The sequence below is a fragment of the Rhinoderma darwinii genome, chromosome 9 (assembly GCF_050947455.1).
Source record: "Rhinoderma darwinii isolate aRhiDar2 chromosome 9, aRhiDar2.hap1, whole genome shotgun sequence".
Lineage (NCBI taxonomy): Eukaryota > Metazoa > Chordata > Amphibia > Anura > Rhinodermatidae > Rhinoderma > Rhinoderma darwinii.
Window position 1 is genome coordinate 63,456,395 of NC_134695.1, and position 23,166 is coordinate 63,479,560.

Genomic DNA, 23,166 nt, shown 5'->3' on the forward strand with positions numbered 1-23,166 from the left:
CTGTCTCCGCCAGTCCCATAGACAGGGTGCATTCTAGACCGCCACTCCTTTCAGGCGTTCTAGTGATCGTGGGGGCCCAGCGATCAGACACTTGTTACCGATCTTGTTGATAGTTTATAAAAATGTTAAACTTGGGACAGCCACTTTAATTTACTGTACATAATATTGCTCCATACATATTGTTTTTTATTTATTTACAATGCAGTATTACTGGGACATAACGTAATTTCTTTTTTTTCCGATTTTTATTTATTTATTTAAATTTTTTTTTTTTTTCCCATTCTCATATTCTACACGTTCTCTGTTGATAAATTGCAGTCACCTTCACCTTTTAAGACCTGTTTTTAGTTCAGCAGCTTGTACGTTGTATTTCACCGAGAACAATAAGTGATACCTGGAGAAATTCAGCATATTGTAGCGCTGACTTGTGTTTTTCTGGGTCCAGCCTCCAGGTACTAGAGACGATTCTCGAGATGACAAAACTACAATACGGTGCGAGACGTCCCCTCCTTCCTCACCCAGATCTTTGCGGTTAGGTTCGCTTCATAAAGGAGCATTGCACACCATGAGCCACGAAGACATCCGTGACATTAGAAAGTACGTATTCACACTTAGTACACTTATAAAAGGTGTTCAGAATGATCCGAATGATGCAAATAATGATGGCGGTGTCCTGCTGTTTTATCCAAGGTATTTCAGCACTTTCCTAGGTCACGATACATGGCTGTTTTGCAAAGTTGAACACGTATTGACTACAGCACAGTGCAGAAAGAGTAGTAGGGACCACCCTCTCCCTCTATGAGCCGGAGCAGAAAGCTAAGCCTGTCTATGTATTACACGTCTGCCATTCATTTGAGTGACTGGTATGTAACAATGCATTTCCCTTGCAGCTGTCACTGCAGGGGACATGTGTGGTCAGACCCTAGTGATATTGACCAATCACCAGGGATTAGAGGAGCCGGACCTGTAGCCATCAGCTGATCACCCGGCCATCTTCTATTTAAAAAGATGTTGTCTTCATTAAACAACCCCTTAGGCTACATTCACACGAGCGTGTCAGATTCACGCGTGTGAAAAACGCACATAAATCTGGTCTGTGTGCGTTGCGAGTGGAATGCGTTTTTCGCGCACTTGCAATATAGGACATGCAGTGAGTTTAATGCAGCGGACTCTCGCTGCGTGAAACTCAAGCATGTGTGAACTGCCCCATTGAAATCAATGGGTCCGTGTGCTGTGCGTGATTTCCTTGCGCAGCACACGGACGAGATTCACGCTCGTGTGAATGTGCCCTTAAACTCCCTGTGCCCTTTGACTCCATACACTAAAGGAAGGACCCTGGATAAGATGATATATGACATCTTGGATCACCTTCTTGTTCATGTTAAGGTGACCATACGCATTAAATAACGGTCTGTTCGGCCGACCGTTATTTCTAGTGACTCCACCATATGAATGGATGCTCGGCCAAGCATGCATGTATATTTCAATAGGAAGAGAGGGGAATAAGTTGCTGCCAGACCCCTATCCCTCATGGAAACATGAATTCCAACATTCTAGATCGTCCTTTGCCCCTAAATCTGTCGTCATAGGAGAGTCTGGAATCCTCCCCACACATTAGATCATCGTCCAGCTCGGCTGAGTTTCCTCTAATGTGTATGGGTGGGTGGCTCTAGTCTCGGTTTGTGAGTTTCAGCCATTTCTTTATGTTAATAGGCAGATTAGGTGTTTCTGCTTCTGATGTTTTTAGTGGATTAATACGCTGCACGCTATTGGTACACAACGTAGCAATGTGATCTAGTATTGATAGAAGTGATATTAGAGTCGACCTGCTGCTAAATGTATATTGTGTGTTTTTTAATCCCGTTACTGAACCATCTCTTACAGCTCCACAGGGTCGCAGGACGGTCAGGTCAGCAATCCGAGCAGCAGTAACAGCAGCCAGGACTCCCTCAACAAAGCCACGAAGAAGAAAGGAATCAAGTCATCCATTGGACGATTGTTTGGCAAAAAAGAAAAGGGTCGTCCTGGACAAATGGGCAAAGAGTCTCTCGGACCAGGTGAGCTGTCGGACTGAATTCTCACATTACATTAGTTTTATTTAAAGGGGTATTCCAGCTTAATAAACCTTTAACAATTTTCGAATCAACAATTTATTACCCATTGCAGTGTTTCGGCTCACTGTGGAGCCTCTCAGGCAGTGTAACAGTACAAGTGTATGTGTATGTGTGTATATCTACAGTAGTATTCAATAAAATAGCAGTCCAATATCATTAACCATATAAATCAATGTTTTTGGTAGAAGAGATATTTCTACATAGCAAATAATTTACTTGTAAGTTTAGTAGAAGGAAAAAAACAGACCCAACATTTAGAACATTCATGCCGCTCATTCTGAGTAATTGAAAGGGGCTTATTAAGTGAAGCCAAGTTACCAGCAAGAACTCGTTTGAACTACGGGACTCCGCAAAGTCCCGTTGTTGAAAAAAAAGACATGTGTTTGTGCATTAACCCCTTCCCGCAAACCGCAGTACAGTTACATCCCGGTGATGGTGCAGGCTCAGATGCAGAGCCTGCACCATCACCGCAGGGTGACAGCTGTATTATAGAGCTGGCACCCCTCCTGTAACTGCCAGGACCGGAGCTATTCTCCGATAAACCCATCATATGGCAATCGGAGGCCAAATAATGTCGTCCTTTTCTGCCGTGTACGGGAGCCGATGAGGATCCGCCTGTGGTGTGTCCTCATAGGCTTGCTGTCAGTGAATAACTGACAGCGCTAATACACTGCACTACGTATGTAGTGCAGTGTATTAGAGTAACGATCGGGGCATCAGGCCCTTAAGTGCCCTAGTGGGACAAGTCAAAAAAGTAAAAAAAAAATATTGTAAAAAAAAAAGCGAAACTACCTTTTTTCCCATAAGAAGCCTTTTATTATGGGAAAAAACATGGAAAATGTAAAAAAATAAATAATTATACATAATTGGTATCGCCACGTCCGTAACGACCCAAACTGTAAAACTATTATGTCATTTGTCTCGCACGGTGAACGCCGTAAAAATGAAAAACATCGCCAGAATCTTTGTTTTTAGGTCACATCTCCCAAAAAATGCTATAAAAAGTAATCAAAAAGTCAGATTTACTCCAAAATAGTACCAATAAAAACGACAATCCGTCCCGCTAAAAGTAACCCCTGACACCGCTTTAGCCACGCAAAAATAAAAAAGTTATGGGTCTTAGAATATGGCAACACAGAAAACAAATTATTTTATTGTGCAAAAGCTGCAATACATAAAAAAACTATGTAAATTTGGTATCGCCGTAATCGTATCGACCCGCAGAATAAAGTTCACATGTAATTCATGGCGCACTGTGGATGCCGGAAAAAAAACCAATAAAACACTGCTTGTCTTTGGTAATTTCCTATACCAAAAAATTAAATAAAAAGTGATCAAAAAGTCGTATGTGTTCCAAAATGGTACCAATAAAATCTACAGCCCGTCTCGCAACAAAACGAGCCCACACACAGCTCCATCAACCGAAAAATAAAGTTATGGCACTAGTAATGCGGTGATGAACATTCCTTCAGTTTCAGGACCCCAGTATTGAGGAACTAGGAAACGAGACCTATGATAACTGTACTGTAACGAGCAGTGCCCCTGTGTGTCCATCACATGACCAGGACAAGTTTTCATTATCTGGAAGTAAACAATAAAGTTTTATTCAAAGACTGCAAGCAGAAATCTTGAACTGAGGAATAGAAACAAAGTATATTAGAAAATTGTATAATATTTCATTATAAAATGAATAAGCTCTTTTTTTTGCAGAAGCCAGATCACTCCTTTAAATTTCAACATTTGGACCTTGTTCACACATTCTGTGAGGTTAAAAAGACGCATTGGATTCATATAAAAACTTGCGATATAATCTGATGATTTACCACAGATTTCTATAGCTATAACGATAATCTGAATATAACACAGCTGGTCACATCGTCTTTTTGCAAAATGCATAATCTGCAGAGATAAATCATACAATAGTCTGGGCTGGTGTCGGCATCAGGCTAACCAGGACAGAGTCTGGGGTCCACTGGGGACCCCTGGTGATCTAGATTTATCTGTTCTATGCTTGTCAAGCCAAAAGTCAGGTAGACAGGGGCCTACGACCGCTGTCGCCCAAGGGCCCTTATACACCTGGAGCTCACCTTCAAAAACGAGTGATTTACTAGTATGATTTATTTTGTTTGTAGGTGGAATTCCAGAATTTGAGAGCAACTCCCAAGAATCCCTTGGACTTGCGAAGCTGGGAGGACCGGTAGAGAAAAATCGAAAGCTCCAGAAGAAGTAAGAACGATTAGTATCTGCAGAAAAATAGATCTGCATCTGTGGCTAGAAGTTTTATACTTACGGCTCGTTCTTCCCTCATGATTTAAAGGGATTTTCCCACTATAGACAATTGTGGCGTATTCACAGGCTTCGTCATAAAAGTCTGATGGTTACATCTGACTTCTATTCCACCTGGTTAGGTGGCCACCGTTCTAGAAAGATGTGCATTTCCCACCACTTAGGCCCTTAAGCTGGGCCAGACACGAGATTTGTCAGCCGAATCTGCTGATGTGTATGGCGGTGTCCCGACTCTCCCCTGAAGGCAGATGTCGGGGAACAGAAGGTTTGGGCATGTTGTATTTCAACTTACCCAATCCTTTTGTTTGTTTCGAGATAAGCCGCTGCCAGAGGAGACTATTAGCTCCGCCGAGCCAAGCATGCATATGTATGGAGGAGTCGTTAGAAATAGCTGGCGGCCGAACGATCGTTAGGTGTAAGGTCAATCTTACCGATCACACATTTGTAGCATATCCTGTGGATATACCTTAAAGTGGTTTTCCCATGAGGGGAATGTCATAAATGTCAGATAGATGCAGGTCCCTACGCTGCTTCGGTAGCTGCCGTTCACTACTATGGGAGTTTCGGAAACGACGTAGCCCAGCGAGCTATGCGGTTTCCGTAACTCCCGACCATGTAATCAGGAAGTGGCCGGGAGTCAGCGTGAGATTAGGGGGCCCTGTTCTAGAGATAGGTGGGGGTCCCAGTGGTGGGAATTGCATAATTCGTTGGTCAGGATGATAGTGGAAAGAGAAGGGCGATAGACAGGTTCTGGCAGAGTGTATTTAAAACCACCCCCCCCCCCCCAAATTTCTCCGCTATGTCATCGCTCACATGTCAAACACAACCACATTTTGAGGAGTTCGTTCTTTTTTTTTTTTTTTTTTTTTTTTTTTTTTTTTTTTTTTTTAATGGTAAGGAATATATTTTTGGTTATCATAGAACATGAGTGCAAGTGTTGGACGGGCTCACGTGTTCAGGACGTCAGAAATCATGGACAAAACTGTATTAAAAAGGGAAAAAGTGGTTTTGCCCCAAGCAACAGCACCAGCACCAGTTCTTTAAAGTTAGAGAGGGTTTTAGTTTTACGTAATAAAGCGTAAATGTTCTTTCAAACAGGAGATCGTAGAAGGGGGGGGGGGTGCGCTCACCACTTGGGACGCCTCTATGATCGCCAGAGCAGAGACCCTTTGTCAGCTAATGCATAAACACAAATCTCTCGTATCCTGGTAGTTTGTTACAATGTATCAGGATGCAATTGGAGCAAGAAGAATGAGGTCCATGTGGGGTTTTCAGCCTCTGATTCTAAACAAGACTGTTTCCATTCACCAACAACAAGCCGAGATCTTGAAAATAGTGAGAATTCGAAAGTATATCTACAAATATTTTATTTTTTATACGTAAATGTTTAGAGTTTTCTTCGCTACAAGGTAACATTGCAGTGAACAGAACACAGCCAGTCCGTCAGTGTGAATCCAGCCGTATACCATATTTTACTGGTTTTTTTGTGGACCCACATTGTGTATATAGTCGGCTGGCCGCATTGGGTTTGTATTTATGTTTGTTTTGTTTGTCTTCCCTGTATCTTGTGGCTAGCATATATTCCGGGTGAGTATGAGAACTCGCTGAGTGGCAGATGCTCTTCTATTCTGGTTCTGTTTGCATGCGTGTCGTGGCTTCTAAACCGGGACCAGGATCTTCCACTATTCTACTTCTTGATGCTTTCTATTTGTGTGGTGGTTTTATTTTAGAAAATCTCTTCTGATATATAATATGGCATGTGAAGTCCGGGTGCCAAGCAAGTAATCCTGATCCTACGGATTATATAGATACATGAAGAAGATCTTGCAGCACCCCGAAATCAAAGTATAAAACTGTGGTTTATTCAGACAACATCAAAAAGGTGCAACGTTGCTAATATATATATATAGCGTGAAGACCTGCTCTTCTTTTTTTTCCATGCAAGGGATGACTTTACCCCCAGAAACCATTAATTTTGACATGTTATCTTAAAAGGGATGGGGTAAAAAAGAAAAGGGGGAGGAGGGGAGTGCAGTGAGGAAAACGTGTCTACTCATTTGGCCGCCAGTCATTTATCTGTAATCAAGGGACCAACCTCCACCCACTTATTGACGAGTTAGGACACCAGTCATTTTTCCTCGGCGACTCATTATACTGTTCCTTTAAAATTCTTGTAGCCAGCGCCTATGTTAAAGAGAGACCCCCTGCGATAGGGGCAGAGTATCTGAATGTCCTTGGAAGGGCGAGATCGAGTCTCCCAAGTGACATCATCCAGGGAGCACCTGTAATAGCAGTTGTCTAGGATACTTCGTAGTCACTCGGTGGTCGTTTACCTGCTTTGGATAGTTGTTACTTTTTATGAGGGTTCGAACCAAGGTCCCTGGGTGGAATCTTATGTCGGTCGAATCTTCTACATTCATGGGACCACTCCTCACTCTTCTCTCTGGTTCTGCCACTTCTCTCCGGTGTCTACTCTTGCCTCAGTTTGCGGTCCGCAGCTCTGGTTTAAGTACTTGGCGCTTCCTCTGCTGCCATCGAGGATGTATACGTTTTGGTTGTACCAACCGGTCGAAAAACATATTGTTTTGCTACCTCTGCTGAGTAGCCATCAAAAAGCAAAACTGGCAGCGCTTTAAATTCTAGAGGATTTTTTTCTTCGAATCATTAAAATCTAGGAAGCTCATTATGACTTGTCTAGCTGGAGAGCGGTTTTGCTTTGTGGGCCCTGATAACGTCCAGGCCTCGCTCTACTCCGCCGCAGTGTCTCGGTCCTGGAGCTGCCGGTAAATCTTCCTTATGTTTATCTGTTGAAGATCTGCTGATTTTCTGAGCCCCGATATTCCTAAGATTATCCCTTCTCGATCGGTTCGATATCATCTAATGTTGCAGACCAGCGCTTGTTTTCAGCAAGAGCAGCGATTGTGTTTTGGATGATTTCGATTTCATCTTCCAACAAAAAGAGCTGTTGCTGAACTTCCTCTAAGCGGGAGACGTGCTGATTAATGTGCATTTCCAGACGCATTAGTGGGACCTGGATAGTTGTCTCCAGCGTTCTTTGGAAATTTGGAGTAATTTGCCTCGCTACCTCTATGATCAGCAGCTTGAGGAGTCTGCATCTCTGGCCTCTAATAGCCTCCAGGGTGGGGATTCATTTTCTTCAGCTTTTGCAACATTTGCAGTAGCCACCTTATTTATATCTGTTTGCCTGCGATCCCCACGGGAAAGTCTGTTTCTTGGTGCTCGGTATTAGGTACCTGTCCATCAACCAGGAGGGTGAAGAGCGCTGTTGCTGATTCAGAGACATTTTTGTTTTTAATAAAATGCCGTGTTTAAGATCAGTCTTTCAGGTCTGTATCTCTGGGAGCGGTAGCGCACTCCCGAGGCGTCCTCCCGAGCCAGCGCCGGAACCGGATGTCCGTTATATCCTGTTTTGGTTGACGACCAGTACAACCTACATAACAGGGTCCTTTGTGGGGTCACACTACTTTCCTAAAGTCCTGAACTCCAAATCTTTCTGATCATGCCGTGCCACATTCCCTTTTCTATATTGATGCATAACTAGGACGGCTTGTCATTCAGTAGTCTGGGAAAGCTGAGCGACACCCTACATGGGGGATATAATGATCCCCATTAGTACTTGGCTTGTTTGGACAACACAGATGGAAGAATCAGATGTAGATAAGAAACACCTGCGTAGAATTTAAATTTTTTCCACCATACATTTTTCTGCCGTAAATGTATGGCGCTGGGAGCTTGTAGTTAAAATTTGCTGCGTCCTCAAGGACAAAAACCAACCGTGTCCTTAAGCTTTTAACAATGTGACAAAATAAGATGTCCCCAGCACTGAGGTTTACTTCAATGTTTTGTTTTTTCCCATTTTTATGTAGGTGCTCTCTATACATTAGCATATACAGAGTAATTGACCCTTGTAATTCAAAAAAGCATGGAAGCAGGAAAAATAGCTTTTCTGCTAGAGGCCAGTAGGCCTGTGTAATATATGAGGTTCTTTAAAGGGTTGTTCGCTTTAGACTACTTGCTAGAAGGGTCTCTTGACCATAAGCTGATCACAAAGTGTCTCACTGCTGGGACCCCCAGCGATCAGCAGTAATCTGTGGGGAAACCTGGCAGTAAGTCTTCCGTTTTCCTGCAGCGCCACCACAGGAGAGATTATATGAATGGACATTGATATGAATGGACAGTGTCCATTCATATCAATGAGTTGTCTGTGTAATATAGGACTGGACAGGTCCTCCATAGAGAGAGGTGATCTTTGGAACCGCTCTCCACTTTGGCAAGAGAGGAGGGTCCTGAACAGAGGAGCCCCTCTATTAATTCCAAATTTCCTAAAAGGGTATATGACTGGACAATCCCTTTGTGACCTAGTCAGTCTGGCTCCTTTTAGATGGTCTTCTAGATGGACAGTATGTGTTCTAGATTAGGTTTGCAGTCTGAAGAGTAATCACCAAGCTGTCTCGTTGATCGGCGCTTATTTACACTGCCCAGGACGGGCTGTTTAAGAGAACCTTAAATGCCCCTTTACACAGGCCAATTATTGGGCAAACGCTCATTCATAGAACGCTCGTTGACGATAATTGCCCTGTTAAACAGAGCACGATAAGCAGATAAACCAGCAAATGCTCGTTCATCAGCTGATCGTATAGTTTAAAAATGAAAAGTATTATCGTGGTCTGTAGCACATGTGTAAACAGGGAGACACGCTGCCGACATGATAATAATGTATGGGGACGAGCGATCGGAGTAATGAGCGCTCGTCTCCAACCATAGCTCCGTGTGAAAGGAACAAATGAGCGCCGATCACCAAGCTGTCTCGTTGATTGGTACTTGATTACACTGCCCAGGACGGGCCGTGTAGGAGGACCTTATGAGCTGGGATCTGATTGGTGCAAATGAAAGAGGAGGAGGAGCCCATAGCAACCAGTTTTGATAAATCTCCATTAAGTTTTGATAGCACTATTGATGTCCTTCATATTCTCTTTCGTTCAGGTTTTGGTTTTTCATACCTAGGTAATAATGGGTTACAGTGCAGTAGTGATGCTGTTCTGTTACTATATTAGTGAAGCAGTGAGGGTGTATACAGAGGTTATGTTTAAGGGGTGTTACGTTTGATCCCTAATTGTGTATTTCCGGCTTCTGTTATTGTAGTTAGACTTGTGATGATGTAAATCAGGACTGTCCAGATTGAATTATGTGTCTTCAGAAGTCATCATGTTATTTTTATTTGATACCTAGAAGAGTCCCTGGAAGGAGCCATATATTTTATTGGTCCAGGTTAGAGCAAATTTAGTCTAGGAACAGGCACGAGATTTGTACTGTTCTGTACCCTTTATTTTGCAGGGGAAATGTTGCATTACATGGCAGCTATTCATATAAATGGCTGTCCATATAATGCATTGATTCACCTGATCTGCCAGAGTAACTGTTTGTTATCCACAGGATAGGGGATAAATATCTGATTGCTGGGGGCCCGACCGCTGGGACACCCAGCAATCATGAGAATGCGGGTACCCCCATGACTGCGCTCTGCTATCTCTGTCAGTCCCATAAACTAGGAATGGAGCGATGGCCATGCATGCGCACTACCCGTCATACGGAGCACTCGGGAACCCGTGTTCTCGTTATCGCTTGGGGTCTCTGAGTTCACGCCACCAGACATTTATCACTTATCCTGGGGATAGGTGATACATGTTGTTTATCAGAAAACCAAACCTAGGCTATGTGTAAGAGATTTCCCTTACTCATATTGACGTTTTTTTTTTCGTTTTTCTTTTTTTTTTTCAACTTGGTTGCTATCAGGAAACCATCAAGTTGGTGTTGATGGATCTTATTTATTTTTATTTTGGTTATGGATTGTGTGAATACCTCTGTACAGTTCAGCTCATGAATATCCAAGGTGACTGATTAAAATATAAATTCCAAATCCTTGAATTCACACAAGCCAATAAAACCCGTATCCCATTCATTACATGCAATACAAAAACATAACAGATCTGTCAACAGCAGCTTGTTGCCGGTTTTCAAGTAGAAAAAGGAAAAATTTTTGGGTAATAAAGATATATTACAAAATTCTATAGAATACATTGACCATTAATAATTGAGAATCAAATGTGGAATTGTTTAGTGCAACATGAGAGGTTCTTATATGTGCGTCATGAACATTTATCATCTTCCTAACATAAGCTGTGATTACAGGCATGAGCTGCTGGAAGAAGCTCGGCGACAGGGGCTGCCATTTGCACAATGGGATGGTCCAACCGTGGTTGTATGGTTGGAGGTAAGGCTCTGTCTTTCCCAGCCATGACTTCTCTACACACTTCTATGTGAATATTAACGGCCGCGTCTTCTTTCTACAGCTCTGGGTCGGGATGCCCGCCTGGTACGTGGCTGCATGTCGAGCCAATGTGAAGAGTGGGGCGATAATGTCGGCTCTTTCTGACACAGAAATCCAGAGAGAAATCGGTATTAGTAACCCTCTGCACAGGTTAAAATTACGACTCGCCATCCAGGAGATCATGTCCCTAACTAGTCCTTCTGCTCCTCCTACATCGAGAACGGTAAGAATATTATACAGACATTTTAGTTGTTTTGCATCCTGAAAGAAATAAATGTAGTAACTTTCCCTATTGGAATTAAATTATTCATATTTCTTATTAGGAGGTTATATAAGTAGGGCCCCCCTAACACCTGCTCACCCAGAGCCGAAAACCTCTGCAGGAAGCTGACCACTCATCAAGCTTCTCTCCCAATAATACCATATGGGGGGGGGGGGGGATTAGCTACTCGCCAGGGTCCTGAATAATGAGAAAAAATATATCCTATTTAAAAGGTTGAATTAGAAAACTTATTTTGTGTTGTCATCATTCTAGAAATACGTTCGGAACTGTTCACATCAGCGTGGTCTTTCTGTTGAGGGGTTCCCTCTGAGCTTTTCATCGGGGGAACCCCTCAACGGAAAGGCAAACGGAAACCATAGCTTCCGTTTGCATCACCATTGATCTCAATGGTGACGGATACTTTGCTATTGGTTTCCGCTTGTGACCGCTGTGAAAGGGTTCCGTTTTTTTTACAGAATCAATAGCGCAGTTGACTACGGTATTGATTCCGTCAAAACGACTGAACCCTTATACAACGGTGACAAACAGAAACCATAGGCATTACCATTGAAATCAGTGTCCATGCAAACGGAACCTATGGTTTCCGTTTGCCTTTCCGTTGAGGGGTTTCTCCGGCGGAAAGGTCAGACGGAACCCCTCAGCGGAAAGCAACGCTGATGTGAACACAGCCTTCGTATATCTTTAGGGCAAAGCTCCCCCTAGTGGCAGCCAGAATTTTATCATATCCCCTGTGTATATAAAAATGGTGTTTTTAATCTGGACGTTCACGTTAAGATTTTAGTTACTAGTCTCTCCATTATCTATTTTAAGCATGAAGAGTATTGTAACTGCCCCACCAGCGTAGAACTGTGAAGCAGATCTCTACATGGTACAGTGATTCTGCACATAGAACCCATATGGTTTAAAGAGGTTGTCCCATCAGGACACCCCTTGTCTATATGTAATATTAGGGCATATGGATGTCATATAGGAGGATCCCCCCCACCCCCGCTTGGGGCCCCCCTCTACGTGTCAGACAAGAGCTGCTCTGTAAGGGCTCATTCAGACGAGCGTGTATCTCGTCCGTGTGACGGTCGTTAAAACAACGGCCTTCACAAGGAGTCACGTATTACAATGGGGCCGTTCACACGACCGTTGTTTCAATGGAGCATGTGAAGGGTCCATGAAAAAATGTCCTATTTTTTTGGACTTCACGCATCCCTCTATAGACTCTAGTCTATGGGGGATGCGTGACAACGCGTCCCGCACGGGTGCACTTTGGACGTGAGAAACTGCAGTTTTCCACTTCCGAGGTTGGCCACGTTCGTGTGAATGTAGTCTGAGTGGCTCCTGCTCTGGTGGACCTGGCGCTGCCTTGCTTTACATAGACAGCTAGCTGTTCATGTGAGTGGCCGACATGTAATGCTGCATTTCCACTGCAGCAGTAGGAGGGGAAATGTGTGGCTGGTGGTAATTTTCCCTGGCAAAAACAACTGATCGCCGGGGTTAAAGAAGCCGGACCCGCCGGCTACTTTTTGAAAAGTGGTTCATAAGACTGAAACCTTTTATTAATGTCTTATTGGGCATCTCAATATAGTGAATTAAGCCTGGGTCCCCAGGGTCGGGGTGTCATTGTTTTGTGAACCCGCACAGCAGCGTGACTTTTTTTTTATTTTGGTAATTCAAATAAAAAAAACTTTTTAATACCATGCACTGTATTCAGTTTATTTATTGATCTATGATCGATTCTATACCACCTCCAGTGGGGCTCCTAATCTATGCACCCGGTCTCATATACACACGACGGGCAATCATTAAAAGAATATTGAAAGAGCAATTGGTTTTCTCAGTATGGAAGGACCGGGACCACGTTCGATCTTCATGAGATTTTGCCTGTGGGCTGATTCCAACCCAAGACCACAGTTTTATAAAGCCGAGCTCCCCTGAGCTACATATCTGATAATAATAATGTGTGAGATTAGAGAGTAAAGGGTCACCCTCCACCCCGGAAACCGCGCCACCTTGTCCATGGGCTGTGTCTGCTATTGCATTCACTTGAATGAGGCGGAGCTGCAATACCGGACGGAGCCCATGGAGAAGAGTGGTGCTGTTTTCTTTTTTTTACAGTTTTTTGTTTGTTTTTTTAAATCCTAGACAACCCCTTTAAATTTAACCTGGTCAATGTTTTTCTCCACAACTGAGACTAGATACTGAAGGTGCCGAATAGCTGCCGTAGACATTAGTTCGTGACCAGACCCCGTCGTTGTAAAACAGTCTAGAGACTATTGAATGCTTCACCCCCTGTAGTCCAGTACGAGTAACCCTTTACTGTAAGCATACTTTGGGTATAGGTGAGAGGTGGTTGGGTACCTATTGCCAGGGCTGGGGGATGAGGTCACGTTTCCAGCTGTTCTCCTGTGTGGACCTTTAGTCTGGTCAAACCTGAATGCCTTCTTAGACTCTTAGCATTTGCTCGTCTCCTTCTCCATGTACCTGTTGCTTATATATTGTGCCACCTTCCCTCTCTGTTACTGCTTCCCTCTCACTGGATGTGCTTGTATTAGTCCACGGGAAATGTCTGGGTTACACACGAAGAGATGGAAACTCTCACAGCCTCACCACAAACGGTTAGTTTTCGGCACCACTGCTTGTCTGTGTAGCACCTCTCCCCGTCCGGACGCCTCATCCTTCTCTGTGTAGTTTTACAATGAGTGGATTTGTAGAAGCTCAGATGTTCTTGTTTTAGTTTTTTTTAGGTTTGGGGATATTTTATTTTAACCCTTGAAGTGCCTGGCCGAGTTGACACTGTTACCTACCCCTCTGCCGGGTACTGAAAGGGTTATTTTGAGAAATTAATAGAAACCAGAGAACCTCTAGTTAATCGCTGGCAGGATGTGGGGTCCTCGAGCTTTGGCAAAGTGACAACTCTGGGTGCTTTGCAGAATGTCCTGGGGCAGGAGATCCCGCATTTGCCTGGGAATGTCAGCGTTTTGTAATGGGATGTAATGTAGAGCTATAAAAGTTCAGAAGTGACTGGCAGTATGGTGCAGGTCAATGGGCGGTTAGCCCCCTACAACCAGCAGTCCATGAATCAGAGGTTCCTGACCGTTTCTATGTGTTTCCAAATTGCATGTGCATCTTGTGTGCTGCATGGAGTGACTGTTAATCTCATTCGTCCGGCTGACTAACTTTCTGTATTCTTTTGCTTTCCTAACCCCACGTAACACCAGGACGATGAGGAGGGGAGCTGGGCTCAGGTTTGAGCATTTTCACTAATATGCCTTTTCATTTAGTTCTTTGCTAATCAATATTTAGTGAGCTTAGAGGGGTTGTCCACTTTCAGCAAGTTTAATATTATTTTATTTGTATTATTAGAAGTTATACACTTTTCCTATATACTTTTAGTATTAATTCCTTAAAATTTTTAAGATCTATGCTTGTTATTCAGAAGGAACATTCATTGTTTACTTCCAGTGGATGGAATTCTATCCATGGTCGTGTGATGGACACACAGGTGCTGGGATTGTTACATGGTCATGTGATCAACACACAGGTGCTGGGATTGTTACATGGTCATGTGATGGACACACAGGTGCTGGGATTGTTACATGGTCATGTGATGGGATTGTTACATGGTCATGTGATGGACACACAGGTGCTGGGATCGTTACATGTCATGTGATCAACACACAGGTGCTGGGATCGTTACAAGGTCATGTGATGGAAGCACAGGTGCTGGGATCATTACAGGGTCATGTGATGGAAGCACAGGTGCTGGGATCATTACAGGGTCATGTGATGGAAGCACAGGTGCTGGGATCATTACAGGGTCATGTGATGGACACGTGCACGGCTTGTTATGTGGTCATGTGATGGACACACAGGTGCTGGGATTGTTACATGGTCATGTGATGGACACACAGGTGCTGGGATCGTTACATGTCATGTGATCAACACACAGGTGCTGGGATCGTTACAAGGTCATGTGATTGACACACAGGTGCTGGGATCATTACAGGGTCATGTGATGGAAGCACAGGTGCTGGGATCATTACAGGGTCATGTGATGGAAGCACAGGTGCTGGGATCATTACAGGGTCATGTGATGGAAGCACAGGTGCTGGGATCATTACAGGGTCATGTGATGGAAGCACAGGTGCTGGGATCATTACAGGGTCATGTGATGGACACGTGCACGGCTTGTTATGTGGTCATGTGATGGACACAGGTGCACGGCTCGTTGCAGTATGTGTATCAGCTGTGTCTTCTAATGATCCCAGCACCTGTGTGATCATCACATGACCATGGACAGAATTATATCTACTGGAAGTAAACAATGAATGTTCCTTCTGATTAACAACAAGCACAGATCTTGAAAACCGTGAGGAATGAACACAAAGTATATTGGGAAATTGTATAACTTTTAATTATACAAAAAAAAATAAAACAAATTTGCTGAAAGCAAACGACCCCTTTAAGTTCGTTGTAATTTCCTTTTAATTTCTCCAGTTTTGATTAACTTCAAGGTTGAAATGCATTTAGCCTGATTGCGGGTTGTCTTATGCACTGTTACTTTTCCTGACATGTCACAAGCATTTATACACAAAGGTAACCTCACACCAGACGTGCATTTAGGACCCATCAACTCTCCTGACATGTTTTATTTAGTCAATTTTTCGATCCCTATAAAATAAAGATTCTGCAGCATCTTTTCTTAGAACTCTGCATTATTCGGTTCCTCTGTTATTCTTCCTGGAAATGTTTTTATATATTGACAACTGGGTGTTACTATTTCCTTTGTCAGTAGGGTGTGTCCTTACAGTCTGATACTATCCGCACTGATTGGGCAGTCTCAGACTGTTTAGGGACATATCCCATTGTCAAGGGGAATTGTAACATTCAGCTGTCCATTTACTGATATATTTTAAGGAGGAATAACAGAGGAACTGCATAACACAGAGTTCCAAGATAAGATTCTTCAGCATTATTGAATATGGATGGAAGCATTGACTAAAATGGACACGAAACCAACAGTGCTCCGAGAGCGGCAATTGGGGAGCAAACTTTAACATGTGTGGCTCTGTTCACATTTGTATGTTTTTGCTTTTTCTTCAGATTACAATATTTTGTCGCCAAGAACACCGTAGTCTGCTGTCATAAATACCAGAAAAACTAGGGATACCTAACAGGCCCCATGATAAGTCAATCGGATCCATCAGGATTCACCTAGATCTTTTTCGAAAATGGATCCGGCGCAGCTGTCATGACCCTGTTGTGAAGGAAACCATGACGCTAAAGTGAACAGAGCCTTAGTTTAGATAGTTGGAACATGAGATTCCTCCTGTTACTTTATGATTATTTACTTAAAGCTATACAACCCCTATTTAAGGCCTCCATAGAAAACATACACACCTAAGACAGACTTGGGATATGGCAGGAATGGGAATAAATCCATACACGTGCTTGTGTTGATTTGTAGCCCCTCAATTCATAAGGGGTCTAATTAATTATTAGTTAAGGGCTCCACAGAGTCACAGGAGTAAAATCGTGGCATTACTGCGGTTCATTGGCGGCTTCAACGTTTCCCTATGGGAAAGAAAGTTGCAAACGACCTCGTCTGACCTTGCTGGATTTTTTGCAGTTTTTATAAGGTCGCTTAGGCCTTGTTCACACGGTGTGTATTCAACGTGTTTTTGCAACATTTTATGCGGCGAAAACGCGGCAAAAACGCATGCTTTAAACTTCCCATTGACATCCATGGGAAACCGCATTGTAGTGCATACGTCGCATTTTTTATTTTTTTTACACGGGAGTTTTTAAAAAAGCGCGTTGTGTAAAAAAACACGCCTAATTCCCATAGTCGATGGGAGTCTTAATTTCACGCGTCAAAACCCCTGCACTTTAAGAAGCGCTTTGCAAAAGCCGTGTTAACAAGGCCTTAGAAACTCTCCCCCCCCCCCCCCCACAGAGAAACATTTGAAGTTGGTAATGGCGCGTTTTTACCGTGTATTGTTGGCACCGTCATATCGTGGTGGAGCCCCAGCCTTAGGCCTCATGCACATGGCCGTGCTCATAATCCCGGTCCGCGATCATGGACACTGGCGGCCGCGGACAGCCACCCGCATTATCGGCCCGTGCTCCCATACAAAGTATGGGAGCACGGGCCGTAAACAGCAAAAGATAGGACATGTCCTATCTTCCTATCGTCCTATCTTTTGCGGGTCATTTCTACGGCCCGGACACCTTCCCGTAAATATACTAAGGTATCCGCGGTCAATAGAAACAAATGGGTCCGCAACTACGGACGAATTCTACGGTCGTGTACATGGTGCCTAACTGTAGTATCTGCAGCACATAATCATTCAATGTTGCTTTTTAGTCGACATGATTGGCGTTCACACATTTCAATTAATATATAAAACAAAAGGAAGGAAATTTCTATTCTAACACCCCCTCACTGTCCTCCTAGACATTGGCATACGGGGACATGAATCACGAGTGGATTGGTAACGAGTGGCTGCCCAGCCTCGGGCTGCCTCAGTATCGCAGTTATTTCATGGAGTGCCTTGTTGATGCCAGGATGCTGGACCATTTAACAAAGAAGGACCTCCGCGGGCAGTTAAAAATGGTGGACAGTTTTCATAGGTAAAACCCAAAATTAAATTTAGTGGCCTTGGTGGCGATTTATGGCAACGCCATTCATTTATGAAATACGGAAATAAAATGTAATAATAATAATTAAGGAATTCTTCTTTTCTACAAATAGGAACAGTTTCCAGTGTGGCATCATGTGCTTGCGGAGGCTGAACTACGACCGGAAAGAGCTGGAGAGGAAAAGGGAGGAAAGTCAAAATGAAAGTCAAGGTAAAATGTAACATCCCGCCAGTGCATCTGCTGCCCCCGAGGACGGAGTCCCCGGTAGTATTACTTAGGTATTGTATGGCGGTATTTTGCGGGCTGTATACGTAGTATTATCTGGACACCATATAGGAAGAGAATTTAGGCATTGTATGCGGTATTATGCGGGCTGTATGTGTAGTTTTATATGGACAATATGTAGCAGTATTAAGCATTGTATGGCGGTATTATGCGGGCTGTATATGTAGTATTATCTGGACACTGTATAGGATTATTTAGGCAAAGTATGGTGGGATTATGCGGGTTGTATACGTAGTATTATATGGACAATGTATAGGAGGAGTATTTAGGCATTGTTTGGCAGTTTTATGCGGGCTGTATACGTAGTATTTGGACACTGTATAGGAGGAGTATTTAGGCATTGTATGGCAGTTTTATGCGGGCTGTATACGTAGTATTATCTGGATACTGTATAGGAGGAGTATTTAGGCATTGTATGGCAGTTTTATGCGGGCTGTATACGTAGTATTATTTGGACACTGTATAGGAGGAGTATTTAGGCATTGTATGGCGGTATTATCTGGACACTGTATAGAAGGAGTATTTAGGCATGGTATGGCGGTATTATGCGGGCTGTATATGTAGTATTATATGGACACTATATATAGGAGTATTACTTAAGCATTGTATGGCGGTATTTTTGGGCTGTATGTGTAGTATTATATGGACACTGTATAGGAGGAGTATTTAGGCATTTTATGGCGGTATTATCTGGACACTGTATAGGAGGAGTATTTAGGCATTGTATGGCGGTATTATGCGGGCTGTATATGTAGTATTATATGGACACTATATATAGGAGTATTACTTAAGCATTGTATGGCGGTATTTTTGGGCTGTATGTGTAGTATTATCTGGACACTGTATAGGAGGAGTATTTAGGCATTGTATGGCGCTATTATTTTGACACTGAATGGCAGTTTTGTGTAGACAGTATAGAGGTGTTATGAGGGCACTATATGGTACAATTATTTGGATACTGTGTAAAGGAAATTGCCCAGAGCCCCCACTTCCTAGGGGCCCTTGAGGATGGAAACCCTAGGCGCATTATTTAGGCGTTGCATGGTGGTATAGGAATATTTTTAGACTTTGTATGACGGTATTATTTGGACACTCAATGGACATTTTTTGGACATAAAAGGGAAATATTATATGGTCGTATTATTTGGATACTGTATGGAGGTATTATTTAGGCATTGTATGGCAGTATTCTTTTATACACGCTTTTGAAATTGCAATATAAACGGTCTAAAACATAGATGTTGTATTTATGTATTCTTCACACCCTGAACTTTTCGTGTGTATGTAAATTTGGCATTGTATATATACATGAAGTAATATATAGATCTTTACATAATCTTCATCAAACGCGTTTGCTTTTTACTTCTAATACTGTAACACGGCCTGCCCAGTGTCCATGCTGCATGTCGCTCATAAAATGAAGAAAATGAGATGCAGCGCAGGTTCTGTCTCCAAGGTTCCCATATGCAATACGGGATCATCTGCTGCAAAGCTGCTATTCATTATAATTAGGAGCCACAAAGCGAGGTTCCCTATGAAGTCCAATCCAAAAATAAATGACATCGCATCTCGCTGCTTCTTCTTCCAGATGTCCTTGTTTGGAGCAACGATCGCGTCATCAACTGGGTTTTATCCATTGGACTTAAAGAATATGCAAATAACCTTCTAGAAAGTGGTGTTCACGGTGCTCTGGTTGCCTTAGATGAGACTTTTGATCATAACACGATGGCTCTGCTGCTACAAATTCCCACTCAGAACACACAGGTAAATGGGATTTTACAGTGGCAGTCTACGTAATCCTAATGTCAGGGCCTGTGACAACAAGTTTTATTTGTTTTATTTCAGGCACGTTCAGTGTTGGAGCGGGAATACAACAACCTTCTCATAAGAGGAACAGATAGAAGATTCGATGATGTATGCTATATCATTTTTTTTTTTTTATATTTTGGTAGGGGGGTTATAACAATTTTATGTTGACCATCACATTACAGCTACCATATTAAAGGGGTTTTTCCACTATAGCAAGTGATGGCGTGTCTCTAGGATATGCCGTCCTTAAAGGGAAGGTGTCATGAAATTATTTTATTTTTTTATCATATTGCTTTTAATATGATAGTAACATAAATTTTTATTCGTGTTCTCATGTTGTACTTTTTTGTTATTTTTACTTCTCTATGGGGGCTGCCATATTTTTTTTCATCTCTGTATGTATCAATTAACGACACATACAGAGATGGAATACGGCACATACAACCCCATAGAGAATGCGAACGGGAGCCGTTCCATTCTCTGAAGCGTACGCCGTCTGTATGGGAACGGCGCATGCGCCGCTCCCACACAGACCAAAACGAAGCTCGTTCGCAGAGAGAAATCTGGCTTTTCATGTGGACCGGAAGCCGCTGCCGGCCAGTAAGATGACGACTTCCGGCCGCGGCTTCCGGCCATATGTTCAAGGAAGCGAAGGCGCAAGGAATAGGAACGGAGGCGGCAGGAGCAGGTAAGTTATGTTCGTGTATGTGATGTGTGTATTATGTTCGTGTTATACTGTCTGCTGGGCCCTGTATCTAATCCTCCTACACTGTGCAGTCACTCAGAAAATGGCGGCACACGGAGTAGGAGGTTTTAAGATTCAAACCCCTCCTTCTCCTGGCACTAGCCTGAAGAAGGAAGGGGGGATTGTGTGAGGACACTAGAGGAGAGTGTGTCCACCCCAAATTTGCAGCATAAATCAATGAGGTTGCTTTACCACATTGACCATGCTGCACTTTTGGGAACTGCTCCCTCTAGTGGCCAGCAAATGGAAATGTTATAAATTGGAATCTAATTTATAATATTTCCTGACTTGTGAAAAATTAAAACAACGTGTAATCACTTAAATACTAATTGTTTAACTGAAAAAAATATATATATATATTTCTAGTGGCACATTCCCTTTAATGATCGGAGGGGGTCCAACTGCTGGGACTCCATCAATCCTTAAAATGAAGGAGCTGCAGTGCTTGCTAAGCACTGAGGCTCCATCACAGTGTTTCCCTGCACAGCAACGTGCACGGCCATCCGCTGAGCAGGGAAGACAGCGGACATACAGCCGGTCGCTGTGTGGGAAAAGCGCCAAAGAGATCTCCGTTCTTTAGATCAGCAAGGGTCCAGAGGTCGTACTCCCACAAATTATAATATTATGGCATGTCCTAACGAAATGCCATATCATTCTAACATGGGAATATTTATTTAACCTACCATCTTATTTAAAGGGTAACCAAACTTTTAAAACACATTTGACATGTCAGAAGTTTGATCCGTAGAGGTCTGAGCACTGAGACCCCCACGAATCGCTAAAATGAGGCGTTCACCTGAGTGATTCTGCCCATTCATTTTAGTGATCGGTGGGGGAGGGGTGTCTTAGTGCGGGGACCACCACCGGTCAAAACTTATGACATGTCAGAAGTTTTTTTTAAAAGTTTTTAGTTACCCTTTAACCCCTTCCCGCTCCTTGACGTACTATTACGTCATGGCAGCTGTATCGTTCGCGCTCCATGCCGTAATAGTACGTCTCGGGAGTAACGGCCGTTTCGGCCGTCCTCCCGACACATACAGGAGCTGTGACGCTGCTGTCTTGTTCAGCAGCTGTCACAGCTCCTACAGCGGGGACCGATCGCTGTGTCCCCGCTGATTAACCCCTTAAAAGCCGCGTTCTATAGAGATCGCGGCTTTTTAGGGGTTAAGCTGCCATCGCCGGCCTGCTACGCGATAGCGGCCGGCGATGGTGACTATGGCAACCGGACACCAAACAATGGCGTCCGGCTATGCCATAGACGGAAGCCTAGTGGGTCCTGACAACGTCAGGACCCACTATGCTTGCTGTCAGTGAGTAGCTGACAGTTCTAATACACTGCACTACGCATGTAGTGCAGTGTATTAGAATAGCGATCAGGGCCTCCTGCCCTCATGTCCCCTAGTGGGACAAAGTAATAAAGTAAAAAAAAAGTTAAAAAAAGATGTGTAAAAATAAGAAAATAAAAGTTTTAAAAGTAATAAAAGTAAAAGTCCCACTTTTTCCCTTATCAGGCCTTTATTATTAATAAAAATATATAAACAAACAAATAAACTATACATAATTGGTATCGCCGCGTCCGTAACGGCCTGAACTACAAAATTATTTTGTTATTTATCCCGCACGGTGAACGCCGTAAAAAAAAATATTAATAAACCGTACCACAATCACAATTGTTTGGTCACTTCACCTCCCAAAAAATGGAATAAAAAGAGATCAAAAAGTCGCCTGTACCTAAAAATGGTACTGATCGAAACTACAGTTCGTTACGCAAAAAATAAGTCCTCGCACCGCTTTATTGATTGAAAAATAAAAACGTTATGGCTCTTAGAATAAGGCAACACAAAAAGTGAATGATTGTTTACAAAACGTATTTTATTGTGCAAACGCCATAAGACATAAAAAAAAACTATAAACATCTGGTATCGCCGTGATCGTATCGCCCCGCAGAATAAAGTTAATATATCATTTATAGCGCACGGTGAACGCTTTAAAAAAAAAAGTATACAAAAACAATAGTAGAATTGCTGTTTATTAGTCACCACGCCACCTAAAAATGGAATAAAAACTGATCAAAAAGCCGCATGCACCCCATGAAAACTACAATGGATTCCTCAAGGGGTCTAGTTTCCAAATTGGGGTCACTTTTGGGGGGTTTCCAATGTTTTGGCACCACAAGACCTCTTCAAACCGGACATGGTGCCTAATAAAAAAGAGGGCTCAAAATCCGCTAGGTGCTCCTTTGCTTCGGAGGCCGGTGCTTCAGTCCATTACCGCCCGAGGGCAACATGTGGGATATTTCTCTAAACTGCAGAATCTGGGCAATAAGTATTGAGTTGCGTTTCTCTGATAAATCCTTTTGTGTTATAAAAAAAATGGTATAAAAAGAGTAAATTTCACCTCTACTTTGCTCTAAATTTCTGTGAAACACCTAAAGGGTTCATAAACTTTCTAAATGCTGTTGTGAATACTTTGAGGGGTCTAGTTTCTAAAATGGGGTGTTTGATAGGGGTTTCTAATATATGGGCCCCTCAAAGCAACTTCAGAAATGAACTGGAACCTAAAAAAATAAATAAATGAGGCAATACTTCGCTTCTTACATTATACTGATAATGAGCCGTGCCCACTCCGAGATGACCCCATTTTTGACCGTTTGTATAAACGG

The 23,166-nt window shown here is 43.0% G+C and overlaps 1 protein-coding gene across 13 annotated transcripts in view; it reads left to right on the forward strand.

The window, feature by feature from the left end:
• The window catches only part of PPFIA1 (PPFI scaffold protein A1), a 95,329-nt gene that overhangs the window by 64,297 nt on the left and 7,866 nt on the right, over positions 1 to 23,166 (forward strand). For 4 of the 13 annotated variants that reach the window (XM_075837963.1, XM_075837966.1, XM_075837968.1 and 1 more), the window contains 11 exons: positions 446 to 597; positions 1,885 to 2,057; positions 4,247 to 4,340; positions 10,611 to 10,692; positions 10,772 to 10,972; positions 13,576 to 13,638; positions 14,242 to 14,268; positions 17,481 to 17,656; positions 17,778 to 17,875; positions 19,539 to 19,714; positions 19,796 to 19,864. In XM_075837963.1, the coding sequence (XP_075694078.1) occupies positions 446 to 597; positions 1,885 to 2,057; positions 4,247 to 4,340; positions 10,611 to 10,692; positions 10,772 to 10,972; positions 13,576 to 13,638; positions 14,242 to 14,268; positions 17,481 to 17,656; positions 17,778 to 17,875; positions 19,539 to 19,714; positions 19,796 to 19,864 (1,311 nt within the window). The remainder of the gene's footprint in view (positions 1 to 445; positions 598 to 1,884; positions 2,058 to 4,246; positions 4,341 to 10,610; positions 10,693 to 10,771; positions 10,973 to 13,575; positions 13,639 to 14,241; positions 14,269 to 17,480; positions 17,657 to 17,777; positions 17,876 to 19,538; positions 19,715 to 19,795; positions 19,865 to 23,166) is intronic. The other 9 variants (XM_075837967.1, XM_075837970.1, XM_075837976.1 and 6 more) reach the window with 3 other exon arrangements.